The sequence below is a fragment of the Culex quinquefasciatus genome, chromosome 2, assembly GCF_015732765.1.
Source record: "Culex quinquefasciatus strain JHB chromosome 2, VPISU_Cqui_1.0_pri_paternal, whole genome shotgun sequence".
Taxonomy (NCBI): Eukaryota; Metazoa; Arthropoda; class Insecta; order Diptera; family Culicidae; genus Culex; species Culex quinquefasciatus.
This window is the reverse complement of record NC_051862.1, coordinates 219904188-219919623: the sequence shown is the minus strand read 5'-3', so window position 1 is coordinate 219919623 and position 15436 is coordinate 219904188. Positions and strand designations below refer to the sequence as shown.

The 15436-nt window shown below is 36.6% G+C and overlaps 2 protein-coding genes across 3 annotated transcripts in view; one reads left to right on the top strand and one right to left on the bottom strand.

Annotated features, from left to right (window-relative positions):
- The first annotated feature begins 141 nt into the window (after positions 1–141).
- Positions 142–15436, top strand: part of LOC6035745 (beta-1,4-glucuronyltransferase 1) — a 21947-nt gene continuing 6652 nt past the window's right edge. The window contains exons 1-3 of one of the 2 annotated variants that reach the window (XM_038256280.1): positions 142–919; positions 12733–12992; positions 13063–13411. In XM_038256280.1, the coding sequence (XP_038112208.1) occupies positions 12769–12992; positions 13063–13411 (573 nt within the window). In that variant the 5' untranslated portion in view covers positions 142–919; positions 12733–12768. Of the gene's footprint in view, positions 920–12697; positions 12993–13062; positions 13412–15436 lie in introns of both variants that reach the window. The other variant, XM_038256278.1, reaches the window with a different exon arrangement.
- On the bottom strand, positions 2220–7975 carry LOC119767518. Its single transcript, XM_038256277.1, has 4 exons — positions 7658–7975; positions 3334–3543; positions 2480–3274; positions 2220–2414 (listed from the first exon to the last, which is right to left on the bottom strand). The coding sequence occupies exons 1-4, from the start codon at positions 7930–7932 to the stop codon at positions 2258–2260; spliced, it is 1437 nt and encodes a 478-aa protein (XP_038112205.1). The 5' UTR covers positions 7933–7975; the 3' UTR covers positions 2220–2257.

Here is a 15436-nt window from a genome sequence, read left to right as displayed (position 1 = left end):
GCCACTACAGCTGTTATCAGGGCCCAGAATAAGGGCACCTCCTCAACCCGATGTCCCACGTTCGCTGTCCCGTGCCAGTCCGTTTCACCACCTCCACCAATCTAATCACATCAATATCAACACCACTTTTCGCCAGTCAACAGTCGCGAGCAGACGTTTGACCTGGACAGGTGCGAAAATTGAATCTTCAATCCAAATTGTGTGACACGTTTGATAAGAGTTAAGCTCAAATTACGTCAAGTTTTACGCGGAGTTTGTTTCCACAATAATAAAAGATAGTTCGGAGGAGTCGCGCTTCGATTGTTTGGCGATTTTGGTTTGGTCAATTTATTAGTGGGTGTGATCTAAAAAGCTGTTAGCTCACTTTACAAGTTTACCGAATCGAACCAGGGTTTGCCATAGGTTAGGGTGAGTTTTTCCTGCTCGTGACGGCGGCGACGACGCCAAATCAACCACGTGCACAAACTTGCCGCTACTGTTTGTGGTACATTTTCATGATTCATCGAGCATTTCTTCCGGCAAGAACGACTTAAAAAAACACTTCAGCAACGAGTTTAGTTGTAATTAAGCAATCAAGTGCATCGGAAGTGAAATTGGTCGCAGATTAATTATAATCCATAACGCTCGAAAACCGAATCAAACAAGAAGAAACAGAAAACAAGGTGCCAACTTTTATCAGTGTGACAAACGGAAAACAGCGGTTTTGGGTGGCATTTTACCTGCTGGTTGGCGCGCCGCGTGATAAGCACGAAATTTCAGCGTTTCGACGCTGGTCCCAATTTCGGAAGACTTTGATAACGCCATGGTGTGATTCATTGCCGGGGAAAGATAGTGAGAAGTGATAGCACCAGATTGGGAACGGGGCGAATAAAATTGAAAGTGTTCCACGTGACGCTGAGAAGGGAGGAATCTTCGTTGGGTAAGTCACTGCTTTTATTTTTTATTCTTGCTGAAGTGGTACTCTGGAAGGACATTAGCCCGGGTTTTATCGAGCACTTGAGAAATAAACCCAATAAATAGGTGGTTGAGTCAGCCACTAATGGTTTAAACGCTGAAAATATTGAAAATAACGTGTTGTTATGTCAATTATTGATAAAAATAGCCCATCATGCGAGGCTATACCAGCCTAGGTAGTGAAAGTTATCGTTACAAATCTAATGTTGGCTGTGATGAAAGAGCTTTTTAGCAAATTTATAATAATCCAGCAATCCCTTACGAAAACAGCATAATTCAAAAAAAAAAATCCGCTCGTGCTCAAAAATTTTCTGGGGTCCCTTGGCCGAAACAGTTAAACTTGTCCATTAGGTTTAACTACGTCATGTCAAGAAATCAGAACTCCGCGTCATTTCAACCGATTTTAGTTATCTTGGACGCAAATGAAAGGTTAATTTGAAGTAAAAAAATGTTGCAAAACGGCAGGCTAGAAATTTGAAAAGGTCGTATGTAAACTAAAAATGCTGTGTTATTTTAATCGGATTCGTTGGAAAATTTTACAAATCAAAAAATGTTGAAGTTATGTTTTCAATATTCTGAGATACGATTTTTTGAGAATAAAAACTGGGTTTTTCGAAGCGTCAAGCGCTTCATAAAAAATGATTTTGCAGTGCAGTTTTAGTAATTTGAAAAAAAAAAATCTAAATGGCTCCAAACATGCTAAAAATCAACGTCGCTAACCAATAAGATTATCGTCGATAACTTCATCGCCCAGCGCTAACGATCAAGTTATCGTTATCGTCGTTATTTCAGACTCAGAAAACTTTATATGAATACATTTGTTTATGGAAATGGAACTGGCTTGAATGTGTAAGTACTCAAAAACTTGAGTGTAAAACAACTCTAAACTTTGTGTAAATTTTCAATTAGGTACATACATTTTGAGTTAAATAGTAAAATTCTCACAATTTACCGTTTTTATTTAAAAAAAAATGCTCATACTTTTTATTTCTACAAAAAAAAGTTGTGTTAACAAAAAAAATTCACAAAAAACCGTGTTTCATTTTAAATACTGTCCAGACAAAAATTTAACTTCGGATAATCGAATCACAAAATCCGTTTTTTTATTGCCTTATTTTTGATTGTTAACTAAAGTATTGATACTAGTTATTTACTTTAAAAAAATGCAAGGTGGAGCAGATGAAAAAATATCAATTGAATTATGCTTGACAAATATTTTATTTATTTTTTTAAACAAAGGAAACGATAACATTTTGCATACTTTAGGACCATCATTTCCAATATTTAACTTAAATCACAATCTTTAAACCTTATTGATTTTCCGATACTTGCTACAACTGTACGCCCGGTTGCAATCCCCGCTGCCCAGTCCGATGATAATCGCTTTCAAACACGTCAAAATGGTCCCCGAACCAGTTTCCGGCTCCGCCATCGCTCCCGCCAACCAGGTGACTCCCAAACTGAAATCAAAAGAGCTCATTTAAATCCAAAGCAGACTGTGCCAAACCGCGTCTCTCCACTCCACCTCCACACCCCGATCCAGTACTTCCGGTTGTACTTGAGCTGCAGCGAGTACTGATTGATATCGCAGATGGTCCGCTGGACGCAACTTCCCTCGTCCTTTCCGGTGACCGCCACGGCATCCATCGAGTCCAGCACGCGGGCTGCGATCTGGTTGATTTCACGAAGTCGCACCAACTCTAGGGTTTCCACCGGGGGAACCGCTCCGCGGCGTCTTCTTCGCCTTCGGCGAACCTCTTCCTCTCCGTCGTCCGGGTTGACCGTCGGGATCATCATCATGTTGGCGTCCGATTTGGTCATCGTGATGCACATGATGACCTGCAGGACAAACATCCCAAAGGACAGGAAGGCCAGGGTGGTTAGGGCGATGTCGAACAGGTCTTTGAGGCCGAGTCCCTTGATGCTTTTTTCCTCGATCTCGATCGGGTGGTAGGCGTAGTCCCCGCGGGAGGCATCGGAGTACGGTGGTTCGCCATGGTTGTAGACGCGGCCACCGGCCAACGGAGGGTATTGCTGGGCGGGTGGACGGTAAGGGTGTTGATTTTGGGCAGGTTGCTGATGATGATGATGATGGTAGGGATTTGGTTGATAAGCCGGTTTGGGAAAGGCCACGTGATTGGGATCGGGCTGTTGCTGGACGGCGTACCCTGTGATCATACCCTCGTCAAAGTATTCTTCCTCCGCGGAGCGCGGATTCGACACCGGAGTGATATCCGATCGATGGTTCGATACGTTCATGACGGCCATCGGCCCACCCGGAGCCAAGTAGTTGCGATAGATGTCGTCCAGCGTGGAAGATCTACAAAACAAAATCAAATCAAAGCAATCATCGAGTTTTCGTCATGAAACCCAACCCACTTTGACAACCAATTCACGTATCCGGAAGAGCCCTGATCGTACAGCATGGTGTCCTTGGATGGTGTGGGCAGGCTGTTGTTTTCCAGCATCATGAAGCTGCCCGGGGCGGTGCCGACGCGTCGCGAGAGGGAGAGCTCGCGCAGCGGAAGGACGTCCGCTATGATCTGGTTGGCGAGGAAGCCGTTGCAGCGGTAGTTGTTCATCATTTTTCTGGGGAAGGAGAGATTGAAGTCATTCAATCAGAGGAAATATGAAGGCCAACGGTGACCTATCGAGAAATTAAAAGTGAGAGTGTGTGCAACATGGAGTTAAACTTTCTGTGCAGTTTCTGTGAAGGTTCGCATGGCACTTCGAAAAGTGTAACTCCATGTTGCACGCACACACTCTCACTTTTAATTTCTCGATGCATGTTAGGGTATCAACATTTTCGTAATAGAAATACGCAACATTGCTGAAATTTTCAAGTTAGCGCAGTTTTAGTAAAAAAATCAATATTTTCCCCTTTTTCGTCATTTTTGCGCGTGGCGCGTCTAAAACCCCAGTTTTTATTTTCAAAAAATCGTATCTCAGAGTATTGAGAACATAACTTCACAATTTTTTGATATGTTATGTAAAATTTTCCAAAATAGCATTTTAAGTTTTCATACGACTTTTTCAAATGTTAAGCTAGATTTTTGAAACTTCTTACTATTTTGCTCAACCAATCACCTTTCTTTTGTGTCTAAGACAGCTAAAATCGGATAAAATGGCGCGAAGATATGATTTTTTGAAAAAAGTGGTTTTTGCGAAAATCGACAAAAATTGCCATTTTTCGGACCACCCTAATGGCCAAAAAAATACGGGTCTTAATTTGGCCAAGGAACCTCCAAAAAAGTTTTGAGCTCAATCGGAGAACTTTTTTTCGAATCATGCTGTTTTCGTGGGGAGTTGCTGCATATTTACACTGAGATCACCTGTTAAAAATTAAAATGTTATTTTTTAAATTTCTCTATTTTTAATGAAAGAGCAACTTTACGTTTTTAAAGATCGAATTTTCATTGGGTTTATGATGTTTTTTTCAAACCATTGTCAATTGATTCCTTATACCAAAAAAACTGTTTTACATCAATGGTTACATATTATTTTAATTAAGTTTTCGAAACAAGTACTCGATTTTGACAAATATTATCCCCATGAATTTTCGTATTTTTTCGATTTGTTTTAGTTTAAAAAAAATATGTTATTGTCCAAAATTATACAATATATATTTGTCCTTTTAAAGTATTATTCGAGATTTATAGGACTGTTGCAAACATTTTTAAAAATGTAAAATTGTAATAACAGACTAATAACATTTTTAGTTATCCTTCGAACAAATATTTGTTATTATTTTCGTTATTTTAACAACTATTCCGATCATCCCAATAACAGTCAGAGCTATTCTTCCATAACAAAAAATGTTATTCCAAAGTTGTTGTGGCTTTCAATCAAAATCAGACCAATAACAATTTTTGTTATGATAACATAAACTGTTATTAAACTCTTATACAAAAATGGATTTTTTAAGAAGATTCCATAACACTTTCTGTTATTTTAACAATATTTGTTATTGAAATGGCATGAATTTTGTTATTACTGTCTGCTCGTGGAGGGCAATAGATTTTTTTTCAATAAACCTCAATATTTTAACGAAGTGCAATCAGTTAAAAACAATTTAAAATATTTTTCCCTGCGTTTATTATCACTTTTTAAGTTTTTTTTTGTTATTTTTTCAGTTGTTTTTCAAACAAATGATTGCAAATCAACTCTGGAGTTTTTTTGAAAAGTTCCAATAAACCAAATTTCTAGTTTTTGCTTTTTGTGTGTTTTTGAAACCGCCTTGAGTCAGGGGTATTAAAAAACACCCAAAAAGCAAAAACTAAAAATTTGGTTTATTGGACCTTTTCAAAAAAAAAAAAACTCCAGAACTGTACCTAGTGATATAATGCATTTTCCACAACTTTTTCATTAAATGTTGAAATTTCATATTTTTGGCCACCTCTCCTTTGACTTGGCCAGAGCTGAGGTACAATGATCTTTAAAAAATATTTGCATCGGTCTAAATCTGAAAAAAATAAATCAAAATAACGAGACAATTCTACATTGTTCTGCTTTTTAAAAAAACTAATTTTATCAGGACTCGAAAGTTTTGCGAAATTTTCTGATCTATTCAATGAAAATATTTCAAAAATATTCTTATTTAGTCTAAAATGTAAAATTACAAAAAATATAAAATTATAGACTTTTTTTAAAAGTCAAGCTTGATTTTAAAATTTTGAAATTATTTTTACAGAAAAGATCAGAAAATTTTGCAAAAGTGTCAACGTTGAAAATCGGACAAATAGTTTCGGTGATATGTATTGTCAGTTGAGAATTGCAGGCTAATTAGGTGACAGATGAAAAAAAACTCATTTTCATCGATTCGAATTCTTTGTTAGGATGTATCTCGAATACTCAGCTTTTCAAAAATATGTTGTCGGACGTAATTTTCTTTCAAGAAGTATTTTGAAAATGCACAAAAATTAATCATTGCTCTAAAAAGTGGTTTTCAATGATGTCTATTTTTTCGATATTTTGCAATAAACACGATTTAAATATTCATAACCAGATATCAAATAAGATTTGCACCATTACGCACAATGGCTCGAAAACTGTCTTTTTAGTACCCTTAAGCAAATAAAAAAATATTGAAAATCAAAAAATATTTATTTTGGGACGGAGGGGCGGTACGACCCCTTCCATTTTTGAACATGCGAAAAAAGAGGTGTTTTCAATAATTTGCAGCCTGAAACGGTGATGAGATAGAAATTTGGTGTCAAAGGGACTTTTATGTAAAATTAGACGCCAGATTTGATGGCGTACTCAGAATTCCGAAAAACGTATTTTTCATCGAAAAAAACACTAAAAAAGTTTTAAAAATCCTCCCATTTTCCGTTACTCGACTGTAAATTTTTTTGGAACATGTCATTTTATGGGAAATTTAATGTACTTTTCGAATTTACATTGATCCAGAAGGGTCATTTTTTCATTTAGAACAAAAATTTTGATTTTAAAATTTCGTGTTTTTTCTAACTTTGTAGGGTTATTTTTTAGAGTGTAACAATGTTCTACAAAGTTGTAGAACAGACAATAACAAAAAAATGATATATAGACATAAGGGGCTTACAAACATCACGAGTTATCGCGATTTTACGGAAAAAAGTTTTGAAAAAGTTGGTCGTCATCGATCATGGCCGTTCATGGTCACTCGCGACAGAAACGAACGACAAAACAAAGAGAAACGCAAAAAGTAACTTTTTCAAAAAAAAAAATTTCGCAAAATCACGATTACTCGTGATGTTTATGAGCAAACCCCTTATGTCTATATATCAAAATTTTTGCAATTGTCTGCTCTACAACTTTGTAGAACATTGCCACACTCTAAAAAATATCCCTACAAAGTTAGAAAAAACACGAAATTTTAAAATGAAAAATTTTGTTCTAAATGAAAAAATGACCCTTCTGGGTCAATGTTGATTCGAAAAGAACATTAAATTTCCCATAAAATGACATGTTATAAAAATTTTTACAGTCGAGTAACGGAAAATGGGAGGATTTTTAAAACTGTTTTAAGTGTTTTTTTCGATGAAAAATACGTTTTTTTGGGAATTCTGAGTACGGCATCAAATCGGGCATCTAATTTTACATAAAAGTCCCTTTGACACCAAATTTCTATCTTATCACCGTTTCAGGCTGCAAATTATTGAAAAACACCTCTTTTTTCGCATGTTCAAAAATGGAAGGGGTCGTACCGCCCCTCCGTCACGAGATATCAAAAAACGGACCTCGGATTCGTGATCAGGGACAAAAGTTACCCCTTTGGACAAAGTTTCACGCAAATCGAAGAGGGGTCGGGGCAACTTTTCCCGATTTCGTGTGGTAGAGAATTACCCACATTTAACATTTCAAATGCTTGAATATTTTTTATTTGACAAAACAATTGTCAATTTCATGAAACATTCAACTTTTTGTTACTCACATTAACTTTCTGCTATTCATATTTGACATCATTCGGAGCTGATCGCATTTTTGAGATCATTTACAGATGATTAAATTGCATTTCCGGTCAGATTTCGGAGAAACATGATTGAGCAACCTCTACTGCTGGAAAAGTAGATTGTTGGCTTCAGGAAACGGTTCAGATAAAGTGCAGTTAGTTTTACTGTTCCGATATGCAAACTAAAACTACACTAGATTACAATGCGACGTCTTCAAAGATTCACTCTCAACTAATTTTGCATCGATATCACAATTAGCCGACTCTCACCTGTGAAATCCCATCGTCGAGAAAGCGGTTCGAAACGTGCCATCTTCACGGGTTAAATTGTGCAGCAGAGCGGTGGTCCCTCGTTCCGTGGACTTTATTTGGCCGGAACCATCCTCCGGATCCGCGGTTCGACTTTCCATTCCATCCGGCTCCATCAGTTCATCTTCGGTCCTCAGACCTAAATCGGGTGGTCCTTCCAGCATTAGAAACGTGGCCGGCATCAGCTGTTCGTTGAGGATGTCGTTGATGTTGATTGTTAGGTCACTTGGTGTCATGCCTTTGGCTGATATTTGAGCAATCGAACATAATAGTATCAAAAGTGGAATTTTCATTTTTGTTTCACTATTTGCAACTCCAAAGAACGCAGATTGCAACTGCCTATCTCAACTGTTTCAACTAGAATGATGAGTGCAAGCAAAGACAGTAACGACACAGGTTTAGTGGATTTGTCATGTTACAGTTTTGCAATTAACCTTCTATGAGGCATGATCAACATAGTACAACAAACCCCTTCATTTGAATTGACTCGTTGGCCACTCAAGGGTTAACCACCAGTTTGTGCGTTGGATGCAGTCTGTGTGAAAATCATGCTACACGACACGCTAGCTTTGAGCACTGAGCAAATTTCCATTTGAGTGCATCCAATGTCTTTGCTGCAGAAAGTTAGTTTTCCGCTTTTCCTTTCCGTTGTCTTGGCCAACTGTAACGGTAGGCTTCCTTCTGTTGATTTTCTTCCTGCGTTCTATGAGCAAGTCCAAGTGACATTATTCGACCATGATTTCGATTCAGGCTTAGTGAATCTTCACGATTTCGCAGAATGTGGGACTTTCCGTGAAAAAAATAATAGTTTAGTTTTGATGGAGACAATAAAAAAAAAGATATACTCTGATAAAAAAAAACATTTTTTTATTTTTTTTTTTTCAATAAAAAATATATTTATGTTTAAGTGGCCCAAATCAGGCAACAGAGATGCATGGACAAATTGTTTTTTTGTACTTGTTTCTTGGAGTTGTTCCTGGAAACGAGAAAAAAAAGTACTGTAATGTTCAAGCAGCAGAATAAATTCTCTGCAATATAATTTATAAACAATGAAAATTGAGCAAATAACACAGTTTAACAAAAAATCAATTGTTTCCTGTCTCTGAGACGAGTATATATTGATATCCCAGTAGAATTTGACTTGCATGCAAGTTGGAAAAACTTGAATGAGAACTAACTGAAAATATAATTTTAAAACGGCTATAAATATGCGAAGAAACAATCAAATTTAAAAAAAAACAGGGGTTTTTCAAAAAGGGGAAAACGTAAACTTTAAGATAAATGTATTCGTTTAGTTTTTTATTCAATAGTTCTTTTGTAAAATAGTCAAAAAAGTAGCTAATTTTGGGCTAAACTTACATTTCAAACGGGTGTATCTCAAAATTGGGACCGATTTGAGCAATTCTGAACCCGGAATCAGATTTAGCAGGCAAAATTATACTAGTAACACATATGAGCAACTCTCTACGAAATCGGCCGATTTCGACCATTTTTATTTTTTGTATTTTTTGAGTTGGCTCAAACTTTGTGGGGGCCTTCCCTATGACCAAATAAACTATTTTGTGTGATTGGTTCATCCATACAAGTCTCCATACAATTTGGCTGCTGTCCATACAAAAATGGTATGTAAATATTCAAACAGCTGTAACTTTTGAGTGAATTTTCTGATCAATTTGGTGTCTTGGGCACAGTTGTAGGTATTGTTGAGGACTTTTGAGAAAAAAATAGGCACACGGAAATTTTTTTTCAGATTTTTTAATCAACTTTTTTTCACTAAAACTCAATTTCCCAAAATACTTATTTTTTGATTTTCGAGATTTTTTGATATGTTTGGTCATAGGGAAGGCCCCCACAAAGTTTGAGGCAAATCAAAAAATACAAATAAAATCCATTTCCGGTTTTGGTGAAGAATTGCTCATATACTCGTCTCAGAGACAAAATCTTGTCGGACTGTGTAATTGCTGTGATTGAGCATTGCAATTGTATAGCTGAGAAAAGTGAAATTTGTATTTTGTGTGACTTACTTTTCTTGTTATTCTCGAGCCTTCTTTTCTCTACCAAAAACTTAATCATAATATCATACTTTATCGATACAAGAGCTGAACAGTTATACTAGATGTTAAAGAGTTGAAATTTGTAGCACTTATATCGAAAGTATTACTTTTCAATATTGGTTTGATTTGAACGATGAATGGACTAAACTTTTGCTTAAAATTCGATTCATAGGGTGTTTTACGGAACTGCAAAAATGTTGTTTGCAACTCGTTGCAAATCTGCATTTTGCAACTAGGGGCAAAACTATTATTTTATAATTTCAAAATCAATCCTTTTATTTCAAGAGTGCTTGAAAAAATACATTTAAAAAAGGTTTTTTTTTGAAACTTAATTTTTTTTTAAATGATTGAAAATCACTTAAAAAAAATATTTTTACAATGCTGCTATTTCAGCATTCATTTGTACAATTTCAAAAGTCTAAAAACGAAAATAAAAAAATAAACAAATTTGTTACTTTGGCTACATTTTATATGAGATATTCCAGGCTATTAAAAAAATCCATGTTTTTCTGTTGATTTCTGTTTTGGTTAAACAGAAAATCCAATATTAAACCTTTAATTCATCGCATGAACACAAAAAAAGCAGGCAATCCACGACCCCCGGGTCTTATGTGGTCTCTGTTGCAAGTTCCTGCTCGTTTTTAAGCATCCGAAGGTTATAAGTGGGGATTTTTAAAAGAAATAAATACTATATTTATGTATTATTGTACATTTCAACAATATTGATTTCAGACGTATCAAAACACTTTGTAAAGCTTGCCTAACAATTTATTCATTTTAACAATTAAAATCTTGTTAAAAACAACTTGTTAAACATCTCAAGATACATATAAAATAATTTAAAAATTAAGCTTAAATGGGCCTTCGAATAATCGAATCACGAAAAAAACTGTTTTCGTTTTTTTTTTATTTCCTTACTTTTAACATCAAATTTGAATTCAGCGACCCCATTTTTAAAAGTCAAATTTGAATAGTTGCTTGCCTAATAAATAACACAATTTTTTTTATATTTGTTCAACGCCATTTTTAGCGCCAACTTGGATTCAAAATTTCTTATTTCATGATTGATTTTGTTCAACATTTTTCAGTTAATGATGGGAAAATGATTATTATGACCATATGAAAATTATAGGCTTGTTTTGGGAAATTTTGATTTTTGGGTCATATGTGACCCATCATGCTTGAAAGAGGTAGGGGTCTAACTTAAGCTACAACATTAAAAAAAATCAAAAAAAAATTATTCCTGATTCGATTATCCGAAGATTCAATCATCCGAAGTAGAATTTTTCCAAGGTGGATAATCGAGTCCAATAGGTAGATGGTGTCTTTTACTTTTAGGGCAATGACTGTCAATGATGGTTCTGAATTCAGGGTCCAGAAATAGTAAATTGAAAAAATAATCACAATATGTACATAAAATGCTTCTACAAACAACACAAAGAAAACCATTTTTTGATTGAAAACTTACACACTAAGAAAAAAAAGTGTAAGTTTACGTCTAATTTGATAACTGGAGCGTCAAATAAAACGTATAATTACGTCTAATTACGCGCCATGCATTGGTCGTGTAATATTACACGCTTGATTTTGAATGGGTCGTGTAATATTACACGATTGATTTTGGGAACGTGCGCTCATTGCGATCGGGAAATCTTATTGGATTCTACGTTTTCTCATTGTACACAAAGAAAGCATCTTGTTTACGAAAACTCATTTTTTTATTTGCACAACTCTAAAATCATTGAATCATTACACATGCCAGTCACATTTTTCTGATGCCTTCACCATTCACTTGCCATTTACAGTGCATTTTATGTTGATTGTTTTCGACCGAATTGTCGATCATTTTCACTTCACAGATTGGGTTTCCTTTCCTCTTCCTAACAAGAATGCTCCAACGGCACTTTTCATGATGCCTCAAGTGAAACGTTGCTGTTTACACGTTGTAACGGATCAGTCCATGATTCTTATTTCGATAAACCAGCATCAGGTGACTGCTATCTGCGGAAAAAATAGTGTGAATTTCACAAGACACAGATAAATTCCACCAAGCTTACCTTGTTTATCAGTTTATAATTACTTTTGTCGCGAAGAATCCGGGTTTAACCGGGCCATAGTACGGCAAATCTTCGAAAAAATCTTTTCAAAAACAATTTTCTACGCGTTGTTAAATATGGCGGTTGCTGCAATGATTCATGGAACTGTCAAACACGAAAGAGCCAAGAACTCAAAACTGGGTTCGATTAGATGTACGATTACATCAACTTTGATGTAACGTTACATCAAATTAGATGCTCCAGTTATGTGCATCAAATAAGGCGTAATGTTAGGTTTTTTGTGACGTATGCTTATGTTTTGCCAGATGTAAAGCTAAATCAATGGAAATTTGATTAATTTCCGTGAAAATAAACCGAGATTTACATCAATATTACAATTACACGATCAGATTTTACGTTAGATGAACGATTGCGTTAAATGTAAAATTCCAAATTTTTTAGTGTATATGAATCAAAATTTGAATATTTTTCTAAAACGAACATGGTCGCCAAATGACCAATCGGGAATGATGCCTTTTAGAGCCTTAATAAGTTCTTTTTTTCGATTGATTCATAGCATTACCTCAGTGAGGTAGACAAACGACAAATTACTAAAAACCAAGTTATTTTGTTACTTCATAATTATTTTAAATTGATTCGTTTAAAATGATACTGGCCCTACATTACACCATTTGCCATCTACGTTATTTCTAAACATGGCGAAAGGCTTTCTCACTACCTTTCGAGTAAATTGAGTAACACCTTTGATAACAGGCAACAAAACAAAACAAAACAATGCTATCTCTGTCCCTGCAGGCGTGATGATAACAAAAACAATAGCACTACAATGTGCCCCTTTTCGCCACCATGATGGCATAGAACTAACAAAACTGTTGAACTTTTCATTCCAGGTGGACGCACCACCGCCGACACTCCATTTCGTTAGATGTAATTTCTACAGAACCAAAGAACCAACCCAACCATGGCCATAACGTCGAAGGTCCCGTACAATCGGCTGGACCAGCTCAACCAGCTACCTCCGAAGCCGATCATCCTGCGGATAGTGCTGCCGCTGATAGTCGCATTCTTCGTACTGTTTTGTTTATTTGGGTATTTTAGCCCGACGACTTCGGTCGTTTACGTCCACCAGCACAACGAGTACCTGGTGCAGTATCTGAACGATTCCGACCTACGGCAGGAGTTGAGGTAAGCCTACTATTTTTTTTAAATTCATTTTAAATTATGATTTTACAGTAAATATCTGTTTTATTCACAGATCTCTCCTCGACTGCAAATCCGTCGACAGCGGGTACCGGATCGAAACCCGGGGTAACTTCTGGGTCCTGCGGAACTTTATCGCCCCGCGGAGGCCCCGACCGGTGGAGTGCTACGAGACGATAACGTACACAACCCATGGCGACTATCGCTTCCTGGAGAATGTGATTCCGCTGCTGGAGCGGTGGCAGGGGCCGCTCAGTGTGGCCGTGTACGCGCCCGGGGAGGAGTTTGACCGGACGATACGGGCGCTGCGGGAGTTGCTGTACTGCAGCCGGCAGTCCTACCTGGTGGAGGAGTTCGCGTCCGTGCATCTGTACTTCGACTTTGACCGGATGCCGCCGAAGGCGGTGAGTAATTTGAGTATAGCAAACATTTTTGAACACCAGAAAAAGGAAGCTGATTTTTTTCCCCAAAATACCATAATTAAAATTCAATTTTGGTTAAAACAAAATCAGTAAAGGCTTCAGTTTCAGAAAGATTTGAGCTCCCTGAACTCGCTCCAATCGAAAGAATCGAATTCTAGTAAATTTCCTGCCAATAAATAAAATTATAAATTTCGGGAAAAAATTCTATCAAATTATCTTAAGCAACCAGGCGCACCCCTTCGCTTTTGATGTCCCCACAGATACACGTGAGTGAGCATGGTTGCTAATTCGATAGAATTCCCAAAATTTATAATTTTATTTATTTGCAGGAAATTTACTAATAATCCATTCTGTCGATTGGAGCCCAAATTCAAAAGTTATCTGCACATTTTCTAGCACAAAAACTGTATTACTTTAAATTCAAGACTTATAATTGGAAAAAAAACTATGTGTATATTTAAAAAAAATCAGAGTTGCTGTGATATTGACTTATAAAATTTGCCAGCTATTTGGGTGATTCCCAAAAACCTCATTTTCCCATTTTTTTTCTTTTCGTGGCTGCATCTCAGCAACCATCCAGTCAAGAAATATTCTAGCACATTGAATCTCAACGGGGGTACCGGGCCTACTTGATTTACATGGTAGGGGGTACCGGCGTAGAAGAAGGTTAAGAATCGCTATTCTAGCAGATCTGCCAGAATTCCGCTAGAATGGTGGAACATTTGTGCTAGAGTACTGTAAAAATATCCAGCTCTGTAAGAACTCTGCTAGAACGTCGTCCAGTCACGAAATATTTTGGCAGATCTTGTTCTGCCAGAATCCTGCTGGAACGGTGAAAAATAACTAGCCTAGGATTTTTTCTGAACTTTTTGAGAAGAAATATTTCCAGACGTGAAAAAATTAAAATTATTTTTTCTCAAAGTTGAACATGAGGTAGAATCATTTTGGACATGTTTACTGCCCCTGATCGCATGTATGTCCCATTCTTGCAAAAAAAAAAATTAGGCCTGTTTAAATCAACAAAATATTTTTTTTTGATTTGACCCTGGGTGCTGAATAGTGGTTCGCAAAACGGCCTCAATTTTGAACTGTCAAAGTGGAACCAATTTTAAAAAAAATAAAAAAAATCAAACCATCCGCAAATTTCTGCTCGAACCTAGGAGGAGTCCGAAGGCTTGAATGGGGAGAGCCGGAGTAGGTTTGGTTTGGTGTGTTGTTTGTACTTATGACTGTTTGTACTTTGGAGACGACTCCTACACCTGGAATGACTTAACGGCCTAACAACCAAGGCCGGGACCGACATTTTACTTCCTCATCCGATGGAAGGTTGCAGCAGATGGGAATCGAACCCAGAATCATCCGCTTACAAAGCGGACAGCGTAACCATTCGGCCACGCACTGCCAATTTACTGTTCGCCAAAAGTAGAGAGTATTGTTATCGATCATTAAAAATTGTTTGTTTTTGCAAGAATAAAAAATGTGTGGCTTTTAGAACCAGAAATTGAAGTCAAAAAATTTTAAGAAAGTTGACGACGAGATCGTCATTTTTTATAATTATGTATGGAAGTATTTTAGTGGTGTCAATGCGGTTTTATTTATACAGAAGCTGTCTTTATTGGTTGATTCCGATTGAAAACCTACTGGTTTCTCTGTTTGTTGGATCAGATTCGCTAGAATCAGCAATGTTTTTTCGCTGGACCAGGAAGATTCCAAAATCAGCCAGGGAATTTATCTGCGATATCACAGAATTACACTCTCGCCGCAACCAATTCTAACCGATCGAAACTTAAAAACACGCACAATTTTTCAGCAAAAATGTAAAAAAACTAGAAAAAATAAAACACATACTACTGTTTATAAAACAACTCGTTTACCTGTAAGAAAAAAGTCATGTTTGTGCTTAAACAGCCTCCTACTTTGTAGATGTAAACAAAGTGGGATCATTCGAAAATCACGTTACGCATTCTCTCTATTCATCACCCAGATTTGACCTAACGATTTTTTGTT